The sequence below is a fragment of the Musa acuminata genome, chromosome BXJ1-1 (assembly GCF_036884655.1).
Source record: "Musa acuminata AAA Group cultivar baxijiao chromosome BXJ1-1, Cavendish_Baxijiao_AAA, whole genome shotgun sequence".
NCBI classification, from domain to species: Eukaryota; Viridiplantae; Streptophyta; class Magnoliopsida; order Zingiberales; family Musaceae; genus Musa; species Musa acuminata.
Window position 1 is genome coordinate 17,223,284 of NC_088327.1, and position 24,217 is coordinate 17,247,500.

Genomic DNA, 24,217 nt, shown 5'->3' on the forward strand with positions numbered 1-24,217 from the left:
TCAAAACAAAAAAAAGAGGGAAAAAGGGTGAAGCCGGCAGCCACATCCTTCTTGAGCGAGAAAGGGCCCCTTCTTCCGGCCAGCGACCATTGCCGCCGTTGCTTCTCGGCTAGTGACCCATCCCCCTTGTTGCGTCGTAACCGCCCTCCAGTCGCGCATACCCCATCTTGCTCGAGCGAGAAAGGGCTGTCATCGCTGTTCCCGGCTAGCGGACCACCCCCCTCATCGCTCCTAGCCTCGGCGATCCTTGGTTGCTCCCAACCCTCGGTGATGTTGCTTCCCAACCGCGCCACCATTGCTGCCTCTTGACCTCGGCAGGAACCTCCCCTCCTCGCTGACACGGACTTAGCTGGTTTTGCCTAAGTCGTGCGGCACCCTTGCGCGTCCGTCCGCAAAGGTCAGCCTCCCCGAAGCCTCCCATTGTCCCTTAGGACCAACAAAAGAGAGAACGGGTTAAAGAGAACGCCTCAAACGGGATCCACAAGCAAACATCTCCGAAAAACACTTCATAGACAATGCAAATTACAAACAGACTATTACAAGCTCTGAACAGTGGCACAACAAAGGGTAAAATGGTCCATTACAGACCGAGAAGCTCTCGAGCGTGTCCACATGACACAATCTTTATTTACAAGCCTAAAGAGGCCACCAACCCAACTAAAATGGGACTATTAAGCCTTCGGCCGCCCCTTTACATTCTGTACAAGGCATGAACATGCCAAAAGACACGGACATACATAAGCATTACATCAAACACCTTGTTTAGAAGTTTGTCCGTGACATTCTCCCCCACTTATCCCTTCGACGTCCTCGTCGAAGCCTTTATGAACACTGCAACTCTTCGCCTTTGCTAAGTCTTCAATCTTCTGCTCCAGCTGCAATGCGCCTCCTGGCTCCCAGCTGCTCTCCGCTGCTGTTTTTGAGTAGTCGAACCTTTGATCCGCCATGCTGCTTCAACTCGCCAATGACTCTGACTCTGGTGTGGGGTTGGCTGAGTTGTGTTGATCCTCGTTGATTCCTGCGGATCCACCAAATGAAGGAAAAGACCATTCTTACTGCGCCAGTTTCTCAAAATTTCCACATGCTGCTTGAACTGGGTGGATGCTTGTTGGAGCTTTAACGAGCATCGCCTCGCAAACTTCTGAAGTTTTGGGTCCTTCCTCCACAAAATCTGCTCATTGACTCTTCTTTCAGTTAGTTGTCACATCCAAGTAGGTTCGCATCACTTCCGCTTTCGATTGGCATTTCGTTGGGAAATGAAGCGGACAATCTACTCTCAGTAGCACTGATCACCGTTGGTGAGGATTTGACAACTATTGTCTTCCATTATCTTCGAAGGGTCTTTGAACTTGTGCAGAGCTCCTCTGCTGGATAGATAAGAGAACTGGGGTACTCGGTTTCGCCCATTCTCTTAAGAGTTGAGAAGGCAAAGGTTACTTGACTTCGCCCGCCTCCTCGAGGTTGTACTTCATGCATCGAGCTGGTTACTGGCCTTCGCCTGCTCTTTGCTCACACTTCTGAAGCACTTGAAGTGTTTGCACTCCTTGCGTTGAGTTAGCTACTGTGATTCACCTTCTCAATGCCATTGAACTTCTGAAATGCAGGAAGTTTTCACCCCAACTTGGAGTAATTCTCTGATAGATGAGGTCGCCTCTGGGATTGTACCGTCTTCTCCATCAACCCTGCCGCCTACTCCACTGAGTAGCAAAGGTATAGCACCACGTACTGCCTGCTTCGTTCCTTGGTCGTGCACTCTTGCATGACCCGAAGTCCTTCACTTACGGCTATCTTGATGAGAAACTTGTTGACACCGGTCTTACGAAGTTTCTTGGCCTCTGCCCTTCAGCCTTGTCTCGGTACTTGGAGATTGCCTCTGCATGCTCCACCTCCTCGGCCCCTTTCACGACCAAGCGCTCTCCCTCCGTGAGAGCAAGGGATCAATGACTTTGACGGAAGTCCCGCCTCTGCGGTACCATGGCGCTGCCATGCCCATGGCCCTACTATCCGTCGCCTCGCATCTACATCCCTTTTCTTCACAATCAGTAGATATGCCTTCGTGACACTCCTCTGAGTCCACCTCCATTCTCACTGATTGCTTGATTTTGGGTAGCTAAGTCCCTCTGGACTTGTCGTCGCTTCCTCGCCCCTTTCGACCTCCTACTTCAACACCTCTGTGTTCTCCAAGCAGTCTGTTTGGTCGATGGAAAGACAGACTGCAACTCCCATGCTTGGCCTCTGCCATCACGTTGTAGGGTTTGCACCGATTCTGTTCTCCTTAGCTTCCTTGGTAGCAACGTTCGCTTACTCGGCCTTGTCCTCTGACTTGCCGGGCTCCCTTAAGCGAATATGAGCTCTGGAGCAGTCCAACTCTCCAGCTGCTTCGATCATACCTCTGCATGATCAAGTTCCTCCCATGGAACTCACTGGTACTTGCATTCGAACTTTTCCCTTGGTGGAACCCAGCCCCCATATGCTGATGACCAAGGCTTTCATCCGAAGCAAAATTCGATGCACGCACGGAAGACCCGCCTCTGCAGTACCATGGCCTTCACTCCTTGAATCCATAGCCCTTCTTGCCGTCGTGTTGTTCACCGAAGTGGAGCTCCCAGTAGCTCCCGATCATACCTCCATATGATCTAGTCCCTCCCGGGACTCTGTCGTGTGTATCGCATTGCCACGAACTGTCCCACCACGATCCGCTGCACCATGTCGCCTCCTGGTGACATCTCCATTGCATTCTGATCCTTGTGGAATAAACTCGAATTGTGAACCCTCCATGTGTGGCCTCTGCCAATACATCGCAGGGTCTCCTCCACCTTTGATTTTGTTCGCTCCTTTGGCAATCGACCTTCATCCACCCACTCTTGGGTCACACCTAGATGAAGCACCGCTCTAGGACAGTCCGTCGCCTAGAAGCTCTCGAAGTCCATCGACTTCGTTGTAAATTGTGCACCATTGCCTGGATCCTGGGCCTCTGCCCCTACCAGCACAATCTCCGCTGCGCACCGCTTCCTTCATAGCAACTCGAATGGCAACACTGTGGCATATTCTTCAAGAGTACCCGCCTCTGCATCCTCTTGCCCCGTGCTAAGGCCTTCTGAACTCAACTTCGCCTCCGCAAATTGAGTCGCCTTAGTTCCTCCATCAAATGCTCCTCCGAGATAAGGTGCATGTGCCCCGAAGCTCCCTTCGTCTTTGGCACCATGCAAGATGAGTCTGCTCCGTCAGAATGAAGGACCCATGGAACAACATGATCTTACTCTTGCCTCTGCAAGAGTTCATGTCCTTGACCTCTGTCTAAGGAAAGCACTGTGCCTCTGCTCCATGTTCCAACTTCTATGCTGGCTCCCTTCAAGCGGCTTGAGTACTTCGCCAAGTTACCCCCAAGTTGCTCCGCTCCTCGTTTTTTGCATTGAGTTAATGGTGGCCCTCACGCCCACCATTCCACGGGTCAGCCCTCCCTTGAGTCCGATCTCCATATCGACTCTAAGTGTGCCTTCATTTAAGTTGCTTCAGGTCGCTCCCCCACTTGATCTCGCAATGCATCCACCCATGCATTCTCTCGAGCGAGATCATGTGACAACTCCTCGCTGCTTGCTCGGTCCATTGAGCTTCGTGGAGTTGTTGTTTGTGATGTATTCCTCCTCAACATGTGAAGTCCGTCTCACATGATTCTCCCTCTGGGGTGCCGAGACTTATCCCTCCTGGATAACTGTCCCGTTGGAGCAACATCTCTCTTCGTTTCGGAGACCACCATCCCCTTGGACTACTCCGATCTGCTGAACAAACTGTGCATTGTTCTGCCTCTTGCAAACGCACTTGCTAGATTGCGCCTCCACGTCAATACAGCCACCGCTGCACCCCTCCAGGCCTAGCAACATGCTGAACTCGTTGCACACTTCAGCCTCCTCCGGACGTATCCTTCGCATGCCGAAGAGAAAGTTTCAATGCTCCATGGCGCCGAGTCTCGGTCGCCTTGGGATGGCCACGAACAATCCATCGTCCGCATACAAGCCCATGCATGAGTACCGAATTCTTCGAGTTAGCAATTCCCCTCACCTCTGTGAGCTTTGCACAACTCTTTCGGTCGCTGAGCAACTCATTCCACTTTGCATGGTCTCGTCCTTTTGCCAAGCGCCTCGCTTGCCTTGAGCACCATCAAGTAAAGTTGTCAACGTTGAGCCGTAGCTCAAACTCAGCCATCCCAACCTTTGTGCGCTCCAGATTCTTCCAAGCTTGCCTGTTCTCGTGGTGCCTCTTGCGCGAAGGGTGGGCCATTCCTCTGAATGCCAATCTCAGATGCCCGCTCCTATGAGCGACTCTTTTCCCTACATGTCTATGCCCGTTTTCCCTCAAACGGTCGCGCATGTGCTGACTGCCCTCAATGCAGCACCGCTAGGTCCCCCACGTTTGCATGTCAAGTGTTTCTATGAGTGCTTGTCCCGCTCTGATACCATATGACACGGACTTAGCTGGTTTTGCCTAAGTCGTGCGGCACCCTTGCGCGTTCGTCCGCAAAGGTCAGCCTCCCCGAAGCCTCCCATTGTCCCTTAGGACCAACAAAAGAGAGAACGGGTTAAAGAGAACGCCTCAAACGGGATCCACAAGCAAACATCTCTGAAAAACACTTCATAGACAATGCAAATTACAAACAGACTATTACAAGCTCTGAACAGTGGCACAACAAAGGGTAAAATGGTCCATTACAGACCGAGAAGCTCTCGAGCGTGTCCACATGACACAATCTTTATTTACAAGCCTAAAGAGGCCACCAACCCAACTAAAATGGGACTATTAAGCCTTCGGCCGCCCCTTTACATTCTGTACAAGGCATGAACATGCCAAAAGACACGGACATACATAAGCATTACATCAAACACCTTGTTTAGAAGTTTGTCCGTGACATCGCGGCGATCGAAACAGAGCAACTCTGCATCTTCTGCCACAGTCGTCGATCACCGTTGTTTGCTCCCCTTTTGCTACTGCTTCCTGACCAACGACCACCGCCGACGTTGCTTCCTAGTCGCGACACCACTGCTGCCTCTTGACCTCAGTAGCACCTCCCCTCCTTGCTGTCACGAACGGTCGTTGCGCACCTGCAACAACTTCGTTTAACGAACTGTTCGTCGCTTTTGCATGCTTGTATAGAGATAGCACTGTAAGTCCACAAACAACTGTTCGTTCTACCTTCTAAAGTCTTTGTTTTCTCCTTCCTCTCTTTTCTCTCTTGCACTCAAGGTGCTCGCTGAATTACTTGTAAAGCTTCCCTCTTCGCGAGACGTCAGGACTTGTCCGTCGCTCGTTTTCAATCTAATCCACTTTTTGTTTTACAGGTCCTTCAGGACCTGTACGAGGTTGCAACTAGGCTAACCCTTTGCGGATACATACGTCACAAGGGCGCCTCATGACTTGGCAATCCTAGCTAAGTCCAAGGAGTTGGCGCAAGGGTGCTTCACGACTTAGGCAACTCTAGCTAAGTCCGTCACTTTGCCGCAAGGGTGCCTCACGACTTAGGCAATTCTAGCCAAGTCCATGACATTGTGGTATCAGAGCAGGCAAGCAATTCGAGTAAGCAGCGAAGAAACTTTACAATCTTGTCATGGCAAAGCATCATGGCGAATCAAGCAAGACGGGGCAAGCTGGACTATTGCCCCAAGCAGTCGCAAGTGGGCTGCAAGTGCAAACTCGCTCTCATGCTATTGGAGTCGCTCTGGAGGAGCATTGCAGCGAACATGATGAGTGCGAAGTTAGCTACTCTTCGCAAATGGAGGAGGCGTAATCTGGAGCGCCAACCGGGAAAAAGAGCCATAAGGAGAGACTTACTGCGACGGAAACCCGTATGGATGTTCTTGAAGCGAGCTAGGAGGAACTCTACCAAGGCCAACGAAGGCTTCTTGGGGTAGAGAGCTCACAAGAAGAAGTTGAATCTCGAATCGACAAGGTTGAGGCCCAAGTCGATCGATTGACAGATTGGCACGGACTTAGTTGGAATTACCTAAGTCGTGAGGCATCCTTGCGGCAAAGTCACGAACTTAGCTAAAGTTTCCTAAATCGTGAAGCACCCTTGCGCCAACTCCTCGGACTTAGCTGGGATTGCCCAAGTCTTGAGGCGCCCTTGCGACATATGCGTTTGCAAAGGTTCATCCTAGTTGCAACCTCGTACAGGTCCCGAAGGACTTGTAAAACAGAAAGTTGATTAGATTGAAAACAAGCGACGAACAAGTTTCGACGTCTCGCGAAGAGGGAATCTTTGCAAGCAATTCAGCGAGCACCTTGAGTGCAAGAGAGAAAAGAGAGGAAGGAGAAAATAAGGACTTTAGAAGATAGAATGAATAGCTGCAAGTCCATATACAACTGCTCACCAGGTGCCGGGTGCGAAGGCAAGTTCCTATTAAGTTAACGTGCGAAACTTGCGAAGATTGTTCAACGCCCGACAATATACCGAAGCCTGATCCAATCGTGTGCCACCTGGGGGGTTCTAGGGTGCTGAGATGGTTGACATTTCGCATGCAGCTGCGGTTTGCAGAAGACAAGCCGTGTGTTAGAACCCTTGCAAATTCTAAACTTGGGGTTGATCTCTTTAGGGGATCGGCCTCCTTGGAACTCTATAGAGGTTCCTCCCTCCAAGTTGCTGCTCAAAGACTGCCGAAAAGATTCATCTATTGCTTATCAAAAGAGGAGGAAAACATGGCTATTTATAGGGCTTCTAAACCCTAACTCCTAATAGGACTCCTACTCAAGACTCTTACTTCTAACCAACTCATAATAGGCCTCCTACTCAAGACTCCTATTCCTTTACAACTCCTAATTCTTCTCTAAGAAACAACCTCCTAATTTACCTCTTTAATAGGGGTCGGCTTAGGTAGGTTTTATATGAATGTCCCTCTCTATTAGGACTCTCCTGGCTAGAGTCCTAACAGATCCGCCCTCTTCAAATCAGACTTGTCCTCGAGGCTGAGATTCTATGAACTCTCGGAACTTGATCTTCAAGTCGTCATAGTTCTCCCAAGTGGCGCCTTCTGCTAGTAAGTTCGCCCACTATATTAGCTTTTCAGGAGTGGATCGTCGTCGTCGGGTCACGATCCGTCGATCAATTATGGCACTCGACCGGGTCTGGAGTTCTCCTTGGGTAGTCATATTTGGTGGATGGCTTTAGGCTGTCTCCAAGCACCTGTTCACCACTTCCGTTTGGCCGTCAATTTGTGGGTGATACGTCGTACTCCTTTTTAATTTAGTGCCCTGCATCTGGAATAACTCTGCCCAAAATCTGCTCGTGAAAATGCAAGTATAATTTGGCACAAGCATAATGCGTCCTTTATAGCGCAATTCTTTTGAGTCCCGACTGTAATGAGCCACGGAGCTTGGTGCTTCCTATAATTTTTTTTATGATCTTATTGGTCTCTAGATCTTCTTGTCATTCCATCTTAATATCCTCAAGGAAGTCGTTGGTCGGAAGTAAAACGATCAAAAATTCAGCTTGCTCGGGTAGCCGCGAAAGCGCATCTGCAACAACATTCTCTTTCCCCTTTTTGCAAGTTATTTCATAATCATATCCAAGAAGTTTTGTTATCCATTTTTTCTGCTCGGGGGAAGATATCTTATGCTTTAAGAAATATTTTAGGCTTTTATGGTCGGTCTTGATTTAAAAGCGTCGTCCGATCAAGTACGGTCTCCACTTGGCCACCGCATGCACAATCGCGATCATCTCCTTGTCATAAATAGTCATTTTAAGATGGGAAGGAGATAATGCCTTATTGGAATAAGCGAGGGGGCGGCCATCTTGCATTAGTACAATACCAATTCCGACTCCGGAGGCATCGGTTTTAATAACGAAAGTCTTGCCGAAGTCGAGTAGCGCTTATACGGGCGATGTCGTGATTGCGGCTTTAAGTTTGTCGAAGGCGGTGGTTGCTTTGTCGAACCATTGGAAAGTATCTTTTTTCAGCAAGGAAGTAAGTGGTACACTGATCTTTCCATCATTTTTTACGAACTTGCGGTAGTAGCCTATTAAACCGAGAAAGCCACATAGCAATTTTATGTTCCTCGAGGTCGGCCAGTTTTGCATTGCTCCAATTTTGGAGGGGTCTACTGCCACACCTTCCTCTGATATGATATGCCCAAGATATTCCACCTTCTGTTGAAGAAAACAAAAATTCGTAGTGGTTGTTGTGTGTTCAAAAGGTGGTTTTCGGTATGTCTTCTTCGCACACTCGTATTTGATGATACCCGGATCAAAGGTCCAACTTTGTGAAGATTTGTGCTCCCTTTCATCTAGCAATTCATAAACTACTGGAATTGGGTATTTGTCCTTGATGGTTATGCCGTTGAGAGCTCGGTAATCAACACACAATAGCCATGTTCCATCCTTCTTTCGTACGAGTTGATAATGCGTTTGTTGAATGTATTGCAGGGTTAAGTGGGGGAGAACATGAAGACAAAGTCACATAAAGCAAGGAGCAATGAGTTGATGTACGTGGACATCAAGCTTAATGGCCAAACAACCCATATAATGGTGGACACACGCGCTACCCACAACTTTATTGCCGATCGAGAAGCAAAGCGACTTGGGCTGATTTTGGAGAAGAACCCAAGTCGGATGAAGGCGGTGAACTCGAAGGCCAAGCGGATCTTCGGGCTGGTAAAGGGAGTCCCCATCAAGATCGGGACTTGGAACAGGAGCACAAACATGATGACGGTGCCACTGGACGACTTTCAAGTGATTCTCGGAATGGAGTTCATGCACGTGGCGAAGTTGGTGCCAATGTTATTCCTGAACTCCCTATGTCTGATGGGAGGCGATGACCCCTATGTGGTTCTCATCTCTCGGATTGGAGCCAAGGACCCCCAACAAATATTGACATTACAATTGAAGAAAGGGGTACGAAAAGGAGAGTTAACCTTTATGACTGTCGTGAAGCTAGAGCCACTCGACGGGGAGGCCATTCATGAACTTGCTGCTAAGCCTATTGCCAGCCCTTTACATGCTGTGCAAAGCATAAACAAACCAAAAGACACGGACATTCTCCTTCACTTATTCCTTTGACGTCCTTGTCAAAGCCTTTGTCGACGTTACAACTCCTTGCCTTTGCTGAGTCTTTAATCTTCTACTCTAGTTGCAATGCGCCTCTTGGCTCCCAACTGCTGTTGTTGAGTAGTCGAACTGTCAATCCACCATGCTACTTTAACTCGCTAATAACTGACTCTAGTGTGGGGTTGGCTGAGTTGTGTTGATCCCTGTTGGTTCCTACGGATCCTTCAGATAAAGGAAAAGACCATCCTTAGTATGCGTCGGTCTCTCAAATGTCTCATGCCACTTGAACTGGGTGGATGCCTGTTGGAGCTTTAATGAGCATCGCCTCGTAAACTTTTGAAGTTTTTGGGTCCTTCCTCCACAAAATTTGTCCATCGACTCTTCTTTCACTTAGTTGTCACTTCAACGTAGGTTCGCATCACTTCCACTTTCAATTGACAGTCTGTTGGGAAATGAAGCAAATAATCTACTCTTAGTAGCATTGATCACTATTGGTGAGGATTTGACGACTATTGTCTTCCATTTGGTTTCTTTAAAGGGTCTTTGAACATGTGCAAAGCCCTTCTGCTGGATAGATAAAAGAATTGGGGTACTCGATTTTCGCCTATTTTCTTAATAGTTGAGAAGACAAAGGTTACTTGACTTCGCTCGCCTCCTCGAGGGTTGTACTCCATACATCGAGCTGGTTACTAGCCTTCGCCTACTCTTTGTTCATACTTCTAAAGCACTTAAAGTGTTTGCACTCCTTGCGTTGAGTTAGTTACTGTGATTCACATTCCCAATACCATCGAACTGTTGGAATGCAGGAAGTTTTCACTCCAACTTGGAGTAAGTCTCTAATAGTTTTGGTCACCTCTGGGATTGTACCGTCTTCTCCATCAACCCAATCGCTTACTTCATTGAGTAGCAAAGGTACAACATCGCGTATTGTCTGCTTTGTTCCTTGGTCGTGCACACTTGCATCGACCCAAAGTCTTCCACTTTCGGCTATCTTGATGAGAATTTCGTTAACATCGGTCTTACGAAGTTCCTTAACCTTTGCCCTTCAGCTTTGTCTCGATACTTGGAGTTTGCCTCTGCATTCTTTACCTCCTTGGCCCCTTTCACGACCAAGCGCTCTCCCTCCATGAGAGTAAGAGATCGATGACTTCACGAAAGTGCCACCTCTACGATACCATGGTGCTGTCATGCCCATGACCCTACTGTCCATCGCCTCGCATCTGCATCCCTTTCTTCGCGATCAGTAGATTTGTCTCTGTGGCACTCCTCCGAGTTTATCTTCATTGTAACCGATGCTTGGTTTTGGGTAGCTAAGTCCCTTTGGACTCGTCGTCGCTTTTTCGTCCCTTTCGACCCCTTGCTTCAACACCTCTATATTCTCCAAGCAGTTCCTCTTGGTTGATAGAAAGACAGACTACAACTCTCATGTATGGCCTTTGTCATCATGTTGCAAAGTTCACACCGATTCTGTTCTCCTTAGCTTCCTTGGTAGCAACGTTCGTTTACTCGGTCTTGTTCTCTGACTTGCCGGGCTCCCTTAAGCGAATATGGGCTCTAGAGCAATCCAACTCTCCAGCCGCTCTGATCATACCTCTACATGATCAAGTCCCTTCCATTGGACTCATTGGTACTTGCATTTGAACTTTTCTCTCAGTGGTACACAGCCCCCATATGCTGATGACCAAGGCTTTCATCTGATGCAAAATTCGATGTACGCACGGAAGACCTGCCTCTATCGTACCATGGCTTTCACTCTAATAAGACCCTAAGGTCTTATCGTAAAAGAAATGAAAGAAATGAAAGAAAAGAGGATGATCACTTCGAGGGGATCGGCCTCCTAGGGTTTGTCAAAAGACTTAATATTATTTTTTATAGATTGATTGCTTGATTCGTTGATTGACAAAAAGAAAGGGTTACATCATTATTTATAGAATTCCACCTAGGGTCCACTAGGACTTGGACTCTTAATAATAAATAAATATTAAATAAACCTCAACTTGATTTTAACTGAACTAAACAGACTTAATAAACATTATTTAAAAGCTCAAAAAAAGGGTCATAACAATTCCACCCTCTTCAAATCAGCCTTGTCCTTAAGGCTGAGCAACATCAAACTCGGGGAGCTTCTCTTTCAGCACTTCAACCATAGGCTATATGCAGCGCATCACAACCCATTGATCAAGTAAATATGGTCTCCACTTTTTGATTATGTAAGCAGTAGGTCGTTCTTTCAGTGTAGTAATCATTGCAAGAAACTCCTGGCCTTGTATAATCAATTTTATCTTTGAACCTTTGCTATCATAAGTTAAAATCCGTCAATCAGTGATCTTTACTTCGAATCTGTCACAACCTTCAATGTGGTGGGCTAATCGGTCAACAGTTTCACTGCCCAGAAAATTATTAGTGTTACCAGTATCAATCAAAACTATAACATGCTGATGTTCCAGAGTTCTGCCAATTTTCATAGTTTGCGGGTTAGAGTAGCTAGTTAATGCATGCATTGTATGTATGGTAGGTTCAACATCTTCATTAGAATCTATACCTTTATGATCGGAGTCCACATTCTTAGCTTCCGGTTCCTCTCCAATTGGTTCAATTATCAAAAGTTGCCCTTGTTTACATCGGTGCTCCATACTCCATTTTTCATCGCAATGCCAGCATAAACCCTTCGCTGATCTTTCTTTGAGTTATTCTCGGGTTAGTCTGTGAATGTTAGGATTTTGATTGGGAGTAGATGGGGTGTGTTGCTTGCTAATCACTTGTTTATTGGCACCTCTGTTTCGACGATATTCCATACTGATTTTTTCCTCATACAGGCATGCAAATGAAATCGCAGCTATCATAGTGCGGGGTTGACGAGCCTTAACTTCACATCGGATCTTTGGAATAAGCCCTTCAATAAATGTATCCAGAAGTTGTCGTTCTAACTAATCTCTAGCTTGATTTGACAATCTTTCAAACCTGCTCTGATATTCCAACACTGTAGAAGTCTGACGAATTTTGGCGAGCTGCCTATCAACATTCTCGTATTCAGATGGTCCAAAGAGAATAACAAGTCTTCTCTTAAATGGCTCCTACGAGGAGACTCTGTGGCAAGTTTCGTACCAATCATACCATTGGATTGCATCTCCCTTTAGTTGGATTGAGGTTATTTCAACCTTGGATTATTCTAGAGTTCTGTGAAAACGGAAAATTTTTTCTGCCCTAGAGATCCAATTGGTCGGATCTCCATCTTCCCATCTCGGAAATTCCACCTTCATCTGCCCTTTTCTTGTATTTCCAGATCTGTGTAACGTAGAACTTAAGCTCCTATCTTGTTGAAATTTATTGAGGCTCTCCAGTAGGCTCTTTTTGAAATCATTAAGTGTTTCTTGTAGTCGGTTCTCAATTCTGATTTTCAATGCTTCCATTTGTGCTTTCACTGAGTTATCAGTGGCCATTGCGTAAGACTGCAAATTTATAATCTCAACTCTTGTTTTTTGTGTCGGTTAAGGGCATCAGCACTGTTGATGCGAAGTTGCCGAAGAGGTGGACGCTGAGGGCAGTGTTGCAGTCGCTGCGTTAGAGGAAGAGTTGCTGCCCTGTTTCTGTCGCTGCGTGGGGTGAGAGCGCCGAGGGTTGGAAGGCGACTACGTCGGTGTGGCTGCAGCTGCTGCGACCCAAGGGGGCGATCGCTGAGCAGTCGGGTTGAGGCTGTGGTGATGGCAACCTATAGTGAAGGCAACTTGCGGTTGCGGCAAAAGATGCTAAGCAAGGGGGAGGCGGCGTTAAAGCGGCCGGGGTTGAGAAGAGGAATTGGTAGTGCGTGCGTTGCTGGGGTTGAGGCAGGGCAGTGTACTTGCTGCGGTTGCTATGTGCGCTGCTGGAGGGCGGTTGATGCAGAACGAGGGGTTGGTCGTTGGCCGGGAGCAGCGGCAACAGTGGTTGCTGGACGGGAACTGCGGTGATCGGTGGCTGCGGTAGAAAATACAAAGTTGCTCTGTTGTGGTCGTCGCGAGGAGGGGAGGTCGAGCGGTTGCGACTGCGACGGTTGCGACCCAAGGGAAGGCAATGCTGCCAAGGGCTCACCGTCGCGGTGGCTGTGACGGTGCGGATGGGAGGCAACGATGCTTGTTGCGGTCGTTGCGTGGAGGGATCACTGCTGCTGAGGGCTGGGAGGTAGCGATGGTGGTGTGGCTACGACGGCGCGGATGGAAGGCAGCATTGCTCTATCTCTGGCGCACTACGGAAGGAGGCGTTGGTGACGCCGAGGGATCACATGCGGTTAAGGAAATGGTGGTGGCTGCGGCGGTCGTGGTTGCCTTGTTTTGATCGCCGCGAGAATGGGGTGGTCGAGTGATTGCGGCTGCGACCCAAGGGGGGCAGCGATGGTGGCGCGGTTGGGGCAGCGTCGCCGATGGTAGAAGCGACGAGGGGGTGGTCCGCTGGCTACAAAGTAGCGGCCGTGGCCCTTCACTCTCGAGCGAGATGGGGTAGCGAGGAGGACCAAATGATAAGAACTCTAAGGTTTTATTGTCAAAGAAAGAAGAGCTCTGATACCAAATGATAAGACCCTAAGGTCTTATCGTAAAAGAAATTGAAGAAAAGGGGATGATCACTTCGAGGGGATCGGCCTCCTTGATCACTTCGAGGGGATCGACCTCCTAAGGTTTATCAAAAGACTGAATAGTATTTTTCATAGATTGATTGCTTGATTCATTGATTGACAAAAAGAAAGGGTTACATCACTATTTATAGAGTTCCACCTAGGGTCCACCAGGACTTGGACTCTTAATAATAAATAAATATTAAATAAATCTCTACTTGACTCTAACTGAACTAAACAGACTCAATAAACATTATTCAAAAGCTTAAAAAAAAAGGGTCCTAACACCCTTCTTGAATCCATAGCTGTTCTTGCTGTCGTATTATTCATCGAAGTGGAGCTCCCAGTAGCTCCTGATCATACCTCCGTATGATATAGTCCCTCACGGGACAAGATTCGTGTATATAGCATTGCCACAAACTGTTCCACCACGATCCATTGCACCATAGCGCCTCCTGGTGACATCTCCATTGTATTCTGATCCTTGTGGGATGAACTCGAGTTGTGATCCCTTCATGTGTGGACTCTGCCAATACATTGTAGGGTCTCTTGCACCTTCGATTTTGTTTCCTCCTTTAGCAATCGACCTTCATCCACCCACTCTTGGGTCACACTTAGATGAAGCACCGCTCTAGGACAGTCTGTCGCCTAGTAGCTCCCGAAGTACATCGACTTCGCTGAAAATGGTGCACCATTGTCTGGATCCTGGGCCTCTGCCCCTACCAACACAATCTCCATTGTGCACTACTTCCAAGGCCTTCTGAACTCAACTTCGCCTCCGCAAGTTGAGTCACCTTAGTTCCTCCATCAAATGCTTCTCTGAGATAACGTGCATGTGCCCAGAAGCTCCCTTCGTCTTTGGCACCATGCTAGATGAGTTTGTTCCATCAGAATGAATGACTTATGGAACAACATGATCCCGCTCTTGCCTCTGCAAGAGTTCATGTCCTTGACCTCTGTTTAAGGAAAGCTCTGTGCCTCCGTTCCATGTTCTATCTTCTATACTGGCTCCCTTCATGCGGCTTCGGTATTTCGCCAAGTTACACCTAAGTTGCTCCGTTCCTCGATTTGCATTAAGTTGATGATGGTTCTCACGCCCACCATTCCACGAGTCAACCCTCTATTGAGTCTGATCTCCATATCGACTCTAAATGTGCCTTCATTTGTGTTGCCTTGGATCGCTCCCCCACTTGATCTCGCAATACATCCCCCAATGCATTATCTCAAGCGAGATCATGTGACGACTCCTCGTCGCTCGCTCGGTCCATTGAGTTTTGTGGAGTTGTTTTGAGGTACTCCTCAACATGTGCGGTTCATTGCACGTGGTTCTTCCTTTAGAGAGCCGGGACTTATTCCTCTTGGATATTTGTCCCGTTCGAGCAACATGTGTGGTCCGTTGCACATGGTTCTCCCTTTGAAGAGCCGGGACTTATCCCCCTTGGATATTTGTCCCGTTTAAGTAACTTCTCTCTTCGCCTGCTTTGATACTATCTGTCACCGACTTAGCTGGTTTTGCCTAAGTCGTGTGGCACCCTTGCGTGTCCGTTAGCAAAGGTCAGCCTCCTCGAGACCTATAAGCAATCATTTCAGTAAACACTATATAGCCAATGCAAATTACAAACAGACTTTACAAGCTTTGAACGGTCGCACAACAAAGGCTCCAAATGGTCCACTACAGACCGAAAGAAAATAGGGTTGCTAAGCCTACTGCTAGCCCTTTACATGTTGTGCAAAGCATGAACAAACCAAAAGACACGGACATATATAAGCATGATGTCGAACACCCCATTTACAATTTTGTCTGTGACAGCATGTCCCTTTAGAGTTGGCAAAGCTCATAAAGCAGTTAGATGGACTGCTAAATGGTGGTCTCATTCGTAGTTCTAAAGCACCATTCAGAGCTCCAGTTCTTTTTCAAAAGAAATAAGATGGGAGCCTCCGACTATGCGTTGACTATCGAGCCCTCAACAAGGTAACGGTGAAGAACAAGTATCCCATCCCGCTTATCGCGGACTTGTTCGACCAACTGGGCAAAGCAAAGTACTTCTCCAAACTCGACCTTCAGTCAGGGTACTAGCAGTTGCGTATTGCTGAAGGCGACGAAGCGAAAACTACTTGCGTGACCAGGTACGGAGCGTTTGAGTTCTTGGTGATGCCTTTTAGCTTAACCAACGCTCTGGCTATATTCTGCACTCTTATGAATCAACTATTCAAGGAGTATTTGGATAAGTTTGTGTTTGTCTAGTTGGACGATATTGTCGTCTATAGCCAAACGCTTGAGGAGCATATCGAGCACCTTTGGATAATTTTCAATGTTCTCAGGGAGAACACTTTGTTTGTGAAAAGGGAGAAGTGCTACTTTGCTCAAACGAAGATCTTATTCTTGGGGCATCGAATTGGTGATGGTTTCATTCGGATAGACAAATCAAAGGTGCAAGCTGTTGCGGAATGGCGAACTCCAAAGAAGGCGCTGGAGTTGAGATCCTTCCTTGGTTTCATCAACTATTATCGACGCTTCTTAGTTGGGTATTCGAAGCGTGCAACTCTATTGACGGAGTTGCAGAAGAAGACGCAGCCTTGGTGATGGTCTGACAAATGTCAAGCTGCATTCCAAGATCTAAAGATTGCTGTGTTGGAAGAACTAGTACTCAAATTGCTAGACTATGAGGAGCCCTTCGAAGTCTATACAGATGCTTTAGATTTCGCTATTGGGGGAGTACTCATGCAAGAGGGTCACCCAGTGGCCTACGAGAGCTGCAAGCTCAATGAGAGTAAGCAGCGGTATCTGTTGCACGAGAAGGAGATGACAGTGGTGGTCCACTGTCTATGAGTTTGGCGGCACTACCTTCTTGGATCGCGATTTGTGCTGAGGACGGAGAACATCGCTTTGAGTTACTTATAAACTCAAAAGAAACTCTCCCCGAAGCAAGCACGATGGTAGGACTTCCTAGCTGAATTTGATATGACAATGGAGTATAAGCCCGGAAGAGCAAATGTCGTGGTCGATGCGTTGAGCCGGAAAGTGGAGCAGGTGAATGCCATGCAATTGGAAGGCGGAGGCCAAGCAAGTCAGTTGCACTCCAACTTCCTTTCCAGAATTAGGGATGGACTGTATAGTGATCCCCAGGCAGTAACCTTGATGCAACTAATCAAAGAAGGCAAGGCATGATGATTTTGGGTCCAAGAGGGACTCGCCTATACCAAAGGGTATAGGGTTTATGTTTCTCGAGTGGAGAATTTGAGGCGCGAACTCTTCAGAGAGTGTCACGATTCCTTTTGAGCAGGACATCCGGGCATTCACCGAACATTGGCTCTCGTGGAGAGGGCCTTCTACTGGTCGAAGATGGGGACTGATGTGGAGGAATATGTTCGAACGTGCCTTACTTGCCAACAAGATAAGGTGGAGCAGCGGAAGCCAGTAGGACTTTTGGAGTCGTTGCCCATACTAGAAAGGTCGTGGGAGAGCATTTCTTTGGATTTCATATCAAGCTTGCCAGCAGTAGGGGGACTCGGATCGATACTTGTGGTGGTCGATTGATTTTCAAAGTGTGTAATTTTCATTACTGCACCTCTACACTATTCAGCAGAGGAGGCAACCAATCTGATGATGAAGAATGTGGTGAAGTATTGGTTTGTCCCACACAATATCATCAATGATCGAGACGCTCGGTTCCTGGGACGGTTCTGGACCGAGCTATTCAAATTGTTGGGGTCTAAGTTATACTTCTCCATAAACCTTCATCCTCAGACGGATGGTCAAACCGAAAGGATAAACTCGCTCCTTGAGCAATATCTTCGGCACTACATGAGTGCCAACCAACGAGATTGGGTGAAGCTGTTAGACATAGCCCAATTCTCCTACAACTTGCAGCGGAGCTCTACGTCCAACAAGAGCCCCTTCGAGATCATTACAGGACAACAGCTATCGACTCCTCACACCTTAGCTATCGGGTATACTGGGAGTAGTCCGTCAGTATATCACTTTACAAAAGAATGGCATTGAAATGCAAATAATGCACGGGCTTACATGGAGAAGGCGACCAAAAAGATAAAGAAGTGGGTAGACTTGGGAAGGCGACCACAAGAGTTCAAAGTCGATGATTTGGTGTTGGTGAAGCTCTTACCAATATCACTCCAATTCTTTAGGCACAAAGTACATAAAAGATTGGTGTGCAAGTATGAAGGGCCCTTCCCAATTATAGGGTGGGCAACGTCTCCTATAAGTTGCAGCTACCTGTCACGGACTTAGCTGGTTTTGCCTAAGTCGTGCGGCACCCTTGCGTGTCCGTCCGCAAAGGTCAGCCTCCCCGAAGTCTCCCATGTCCCTTAGGACCCACGAAAGAGAGAACGGGTTAGAGAAAACGCCTCAATCGGAATCCACAAGCAAACATCTTCGAAAAACACTTCATAGACAATGCAAATTACAAACAGACTTTACAAGCTCTGAACAGTTGCACAACAAAGGGTAAAATGGTCCATTACAGACCGAAAATCTCTCGCACGTGTCCACATGACACAACCTTTATTTACAAGCCTAAAGAGGCCACCAACCCAACTAAAATGGGACTATTAAGCCTTCGGTCGCCCCTCTATATGTTGTACAAGGCATGAACATGCCAAAAGACACGGATATACATAAGCATTACATCAAAATCTTGTTTAGAAGTTTGTCCGTGACATACCGGCGTGGCTCAAAATTTACAATGTTTTTCACACCAGCAATATGAAAGCCTACCACTTAGATATGCAAGATGCTTCTCGAAGTATTCCAACTCGACTCCCCCCACCAAAACCTCCTACGAGAAGCGAGTTGAAACCATTTTAGCGAATCGCAAGATAAAGCTACCCAATGGAGCTAAGCAGATTGAGTACTTGGCGAAGTGGCGAAAGCTACCCCGAACTGAAGCTAGTTGGGAGCTCGAAGATGCCCTACGACATGAAGAAGCAGTCGTAAACAACTACCAACAAGCGTCGACGAGGGCATCGATAGTTTAAGTGGGGGAGAATGTCACGGTCGGTCGTCGTGCACCCGCAACAACTTCGTTCAACGAATCATTCATCGCTTTTGTATGCTTGTACATAGACATGATAGGATGCTTTGCCTTGGTTTTGTATGTTTTTGCTTGGAAAATGTAAGCAACGATAGTTCGCAGTGCTACAATGCGACCGTTCGTGGACCTGTACAAGGTTGCAACTAGGCTGACCCTTTGTGGACGCATATGTCGCAAGGGTGCCTCATAACTTAGGCAATCCTAGCTAAGTCCGAGGAGTTGGCGCAAGGGTGCTTCACGACTTAGGCAACTCTAGCTAGGTCCGTGACTTTGCCGCAAGGGTGCCTCATGACTTAGGCAATTCCAGCTAAGTCTGTGACATCGCGGTTGTAGTCGTCGGTCACTGCTGTTGCTTCCCGGCCAGCAACCATTACCACCGTTGCTCCCGGCCAGCGACCACCGCCCTTGTTCTATCGTAGCTGCCCTCCAATCGCGCACGCAGCAACCGCAGCAAGCCTTTACACTGCCTTGCCTCAGCCTTAGGTTGCAACAACCGCAACAAGTCTTTATGCTGCCCTGCCTCAACCCCTACTGCAATCGTCGGTCACCACTTTTTCCTCCCCTTTTGCTACTGCTTCCCGACCAGCGACCATCGTCGACGCTGCTTCCTAGTTGCAACACCACTGTTGCCTCTCGACCTTGACAGCAACCTCCCCTCCTTGCGGTGATCAAAATAGGGCAACTCTACATCTTCTGCCGCAGCCGTCGGTCACCACTGCTGCTTCCCGGCTAGCAACCACCATCGCTGCTGCTCCCGGCCAATGACCACCCCCCTTGTTTCGTCGCAGCCGCCCACTAGCCGTGCACTCAGTGACCACAACAAGCCTTTACGCTGCCCTGCCTCAACCTCGATCGCTCGGCAATCGCGACCCAAAGTCTTTATGCTTCCCTGCCTCAACCCCGATCGCTCGGTGATCGCTCCCCTTAGGTCGCAGCAACCGCAGCCACACACGTAGCCATCCTCAGTCGCTTCCCACGCCGATGTCGTCGCCTTCCAGCCCCTGCAGCCTCACCCCATGCAACGACAGAAACAGGGCAGCAACTTTTCCTCCTCGTAGCAAGCCTTTACGCTGCCCTCGGCGTTCGCTTCCTTGGCAGCTTTGTGTTCCCTTACGCCCTCAACGATGCCCTAGTCCAAACTTCACAGCAGTCGCACCGAATAGTGCACAGTACTGATGCCCTTGACCCGACACCAAAAACAACAGTTGGAGATTATAAATCTGTAGTTTTACGTAATGGGTACCGATAACTCAGTGAAAGCCTAATTAGAAGCCTTGGAAATTAGAATTGAGAACCAACTGTAAGAAACCCTTAACGATTTTAAAAAGAGTCTATTGGAGAGCTTCAGCAAGTTTCAAGATGAAAGTTCAAATCTTACATTGAACCGATCTGGAGACACGGGGAAAAGAAACAAAGAACAGGACACAAGCTATCCACGCATGAAGGTGGAATTTCCAAGATAGGAAGATGAAGATCTGACCAGTTGGATCTCTAAGGCAAAAATTTTTTTCGTTTTCACACAACTCCAAAAGAATCCAAGGTGAAAATAGCTTCAATCTTACTAGATGGAGATGTAATCCAATGGTATGATTGGTACGAAACCTGCCAAGGGGTCCCCTTGTGGAAGCAATTCAAGAGAAGGCTTCTCGTTCGCTTTGGACCATCTGAATATGAGAATGTTGATGGGCAACTCGTTAAAATTCATTAGATTTCTACAGTGTTAGAATATCAGAGCAGATTTGAATGATTGTCAAATCAAGCTAGAGGCTGGTCCGAACGACAATTGGTGGGAACATTTATTGAAGGACTTAATCCAGATATCTGGTGTGAAGACAAAGTTCGCCAACCCCACTATGATAGTTGCAATCTCGTTTGCACGCTTGCATGTGGAAAAAAATCAGCAGGGAAAATCATCGAAATATAAGTGATAACAAACAAATGAATAGCAAGCCACCCGCCCCATCTATTCCTAGTCGAAATTCTAACACCCGAAGACTAACCCGAGAAGAACACAAAGAAAGATCAGCGAAGGGTTTGTGTTGGCACTGTGATGAAAAGTGGAGTAAGGAGCACCGATGTAAACAAGGGCAACTTCTGATGATTGAACCAATTGGGGAGGAACCGAAAGCTAACAATGTGGACTCCGATCATGAAAGTATGGATTCTTATGAAGATGTTAGACCTATCATATATACAGTGTATGCATTAGCCGGCTACTCTAACCTGCAAACTATGAAAGTTTGAGGAACTTTGGAATATCAACATGCTACAGTTTTGATTGATACTAGTAGCACTAACAATTTTATGGACAATAAGGTTGTTGACAAATTGGTCTACCACATTGAAGGTTGTGACAAATTCAAAGTAAAGGTCGCTCATGGACGGATTTTAACTTGTGATAGCAAATGTTGGAAGGTAAAATTGATTATACAGGGCCAAGAGTTGCTTGTGGACTTCTTTTTGCTACCCTTGGAAGACTTCGAAGTGGTGCTTGGAATTGAATGATTATCAACCCTGGGTGATGTTTCTTGAAATTTTTTTAAACTAATCATAAAGTTTTTTATTAATGAAAAGCAAGTGATCCTAAAGGAAAGACATGGAAGTAAGGTCATAACTGCCATTAGCCATCGGATGGAGAGGGTTCTTCAGAAGATTGCAACGATTACTACACTGAAAGGCCGATCTATTGCTTACACTATCAAAAAGTGGAGATCGTACTTACTTGATCAATGGGTTGTGATGCGTCATAGATACTCTATGACTGAAGTGCTGAAAGAGAAGCTCCCCGAGTTTGATGCTGCTCAGCCTTGAGGACAAGGCTGATTTGAAGGGAGAGGAATTGTTATGATCCCTTTATTTTCTGAGCTTCGAATAAATGTTTTATTGAGTTGGTCTAGTCCACTAAGAGTTGGATAGGAGTTTATTTGATATTTATTTATTTATTAAGAGTCCAAGTCCTAGTGGACTCTGGATGGAACTCTATAAATAGGGATGTATCTATTTCTTTTCGGTAAACAATGAAATATTATTCAGTCTTTTGACAAACCCTAGGAGGTTGATCCCCTTGAAGTGATCATCCCCTTTTCTCTCATTTCTTCTATGATAAAACCCTAGGGTCTTATCAGGTTGATACCAATATTTTATTTCAATTCTCCGATATTGCAAATTATGTTTTATTCGTAATGGAAATTTTGTTGATTCCACCTGATGAAGTGGATTTTTCTTTTTCATTTCTTCCCGTTGAATTGTGCATGTACGTTTTCGTTCTTTTTTCTTTTTCACTATACCTTGAGAATCAGACAAGTGAATGATAAACATTATGCATCTGTTAGCCATGTGGTTAACTTGTAATTTGTGTTGCAACTATTTAATTTCAAATATAGGTGCAGCCTGTTTACATTTCGACTACTACTGAGGTCACGAGTTTGATTCATTATTAGCCTTTAGGGCCTAATGTTCAACTTTTTTTTTTTTCTCACAAATTTGGTGTCACATGTAAGCATTGGGCAATCCTTGGCGTATAGCATCTTCCATTCTAGAATGTTTACCAGTTTAAAGGTGCTGAAAGCCAGATATTTTATGGATTTGTAAGAACTACATTACTGTAACTTTATAACAAACTAAAGAAATTTGAAAGTTAGTAGCCTGCTTAATTATATTTCTAGATTTTGATGTATGTTTGAGCAATAATAGACAGTAAAATTGGAGATCGTTTATTGTTGCCAAATGTGTTTCTGTTGCTTTATCTTTTATGGATATCATAATACCATATGGTGGATTGCTACAACTTTCTGCTTTGATACTTGCATAAACACAACACCTCCTTGCAAATATTGATCTGATGTAGGTTCAGGATCTGTCAGTGAAATTACAAGTTCCCTGCATAATAGATCTTACTTCCTATCAAGTCTATCATGATAATATTAATTAATATATAGCTTGACCTTGTTGCTAATGCACCAAGCCAAACTTTAAACAAAAAGTGACAACATAAAATTCACCAATGGATCTTTTGCATAAAAAATAGCTAGAGGATGAAAAGACAACTTCCTGCTTGAAGATGTCAAGTTGTTTGACAACATGTGATCAGATTTCTTATATATTCAACGTGTAGAGCCTATGGCTAAATAAGCATGTGACTGTTGGGCAACTTTGAATGGTTACTTTTGGGTGCTTCCTTTCTTGCTTCAGTATTTATCAGGAATTATCATGATTGTTCTGTCATTTTAATATGTTACACTGTGATCCGCAAAATAATACTTGCTACAGATATTTTCATGTAAGCATAACATTGAATGTTTTATTTTTCTAAATTTTGATCTGATTTTTCCTACTAGTAACCTTGAATTTTTCAACAATACATTCTATTTACCAAATGTTTCTAGGGCACAAGTGCAGTGGGCTAGTGCATATGAAAGAGATTACAGTGGGTTGTTGGTGACTGTAATTTGTTTACAGGAAGCACCTTATTTGGACCTTAATATATGATAAAAAAATATATATCAACTGTAAAGGGTTATTGGGTTCAAATGGATGAATCTATTCTTCTGTATGATGGTGAAAGAATTTATTGTGCCGTTGGAATTTCCAAGTGATGAACTGAAAGAAAAGGGGGAACAGAGAGAGAGGAAGGGGAGTATGGTCCTTGAGGAGGGCCAATAGGAAGGTGAGGAGGATTGTTTTCTTGCTAGAGCACAGAATGGTCTCTTTGTGGTGAACAGCATTTTGAACCAGGTCTTAAGACAACTGACACATAGGAGTCATTGAAGATTAGGAATTTATCCAGTTCAGGTCTTTGGGAACTTGTATTGGAATGGTATGTTGTTCTAGATAAGGAGCAGCATGAACCAACACAAGAATCCCTTCCATTTAGCTCAGGACTACGTATCAAGATTAGAGCTGTTGTTACAATATATGGTTGTCGCATACTGGCATTTCTTTCAATTATAAGAATGGAATTTTCTGTTACTTCTGAATTAGATTAGCCAATCCAAGAAAGCCGACGCAATATTAACAGTAAGATCTGCACATGTACACAGTTAGGCTTGTCCGATGCTAGTTTATGGGGCATGTAGTGGATAAGTTGCTAGATCAACTAAGATTCCTGTAGTACTAGAGGGGGAATATAAGATTCAATCAGATATTGGATTACAGTGAAATGGAAAATTCACTGTGCCTGGTGTTTGTTTATATTGCAGACCTTTAACCATGGAAGTTGCAGGATTTAGTTTGTCAAAATTTTGACTTGTCAAACATGTAGGTACTTGTAGCAATGAGATCTGGAGGAGGAGAACAGGCCGTTCTGGAAACCCTACAACGTGCTCGTGAGCTATACCGCAACCGACTGCAAGCAAATACTGCTGTGGACGAGTTGGCCTCACTATTTGCAGAATGTGCTATTGCCGAAGCACAACCGATGGTGGCGAACAACCTTTCACCACCACCACCACCGCACACAGCCAGCCCAACGCCGATCTTGCTGGACTCTGATGAGACATCCATACTTTCCATGACTGGGAGGAAGCAGATCATGTTGGATGCGTTTGCTGA

General features: G+C 46.2%; 1 protein-coding gene across 1 annotated transcript in view; it reads left to right on the plus strand.

Annotated features, from left to right (window-relative positions):
- The window catches only part of LOC135676571 (uncharacterized), a 28,622-nt gene that overhangs the window by 4,127 nt on the left and 278 nt on the right, over positions 1-24,217 (plus strand). Inside the window, exon 2 of the mRNA XM_065187901.1 lies at positions 23,928-24,217. This exon is cut by the window's right edge and continues 278 nt beyond it. Coding sequence (XP_065043973.1) covers positions 23,928-24,217 — 290 coding nt within the window. The remainder of the gene's footprint in view (positions 1-23,927) is intronic.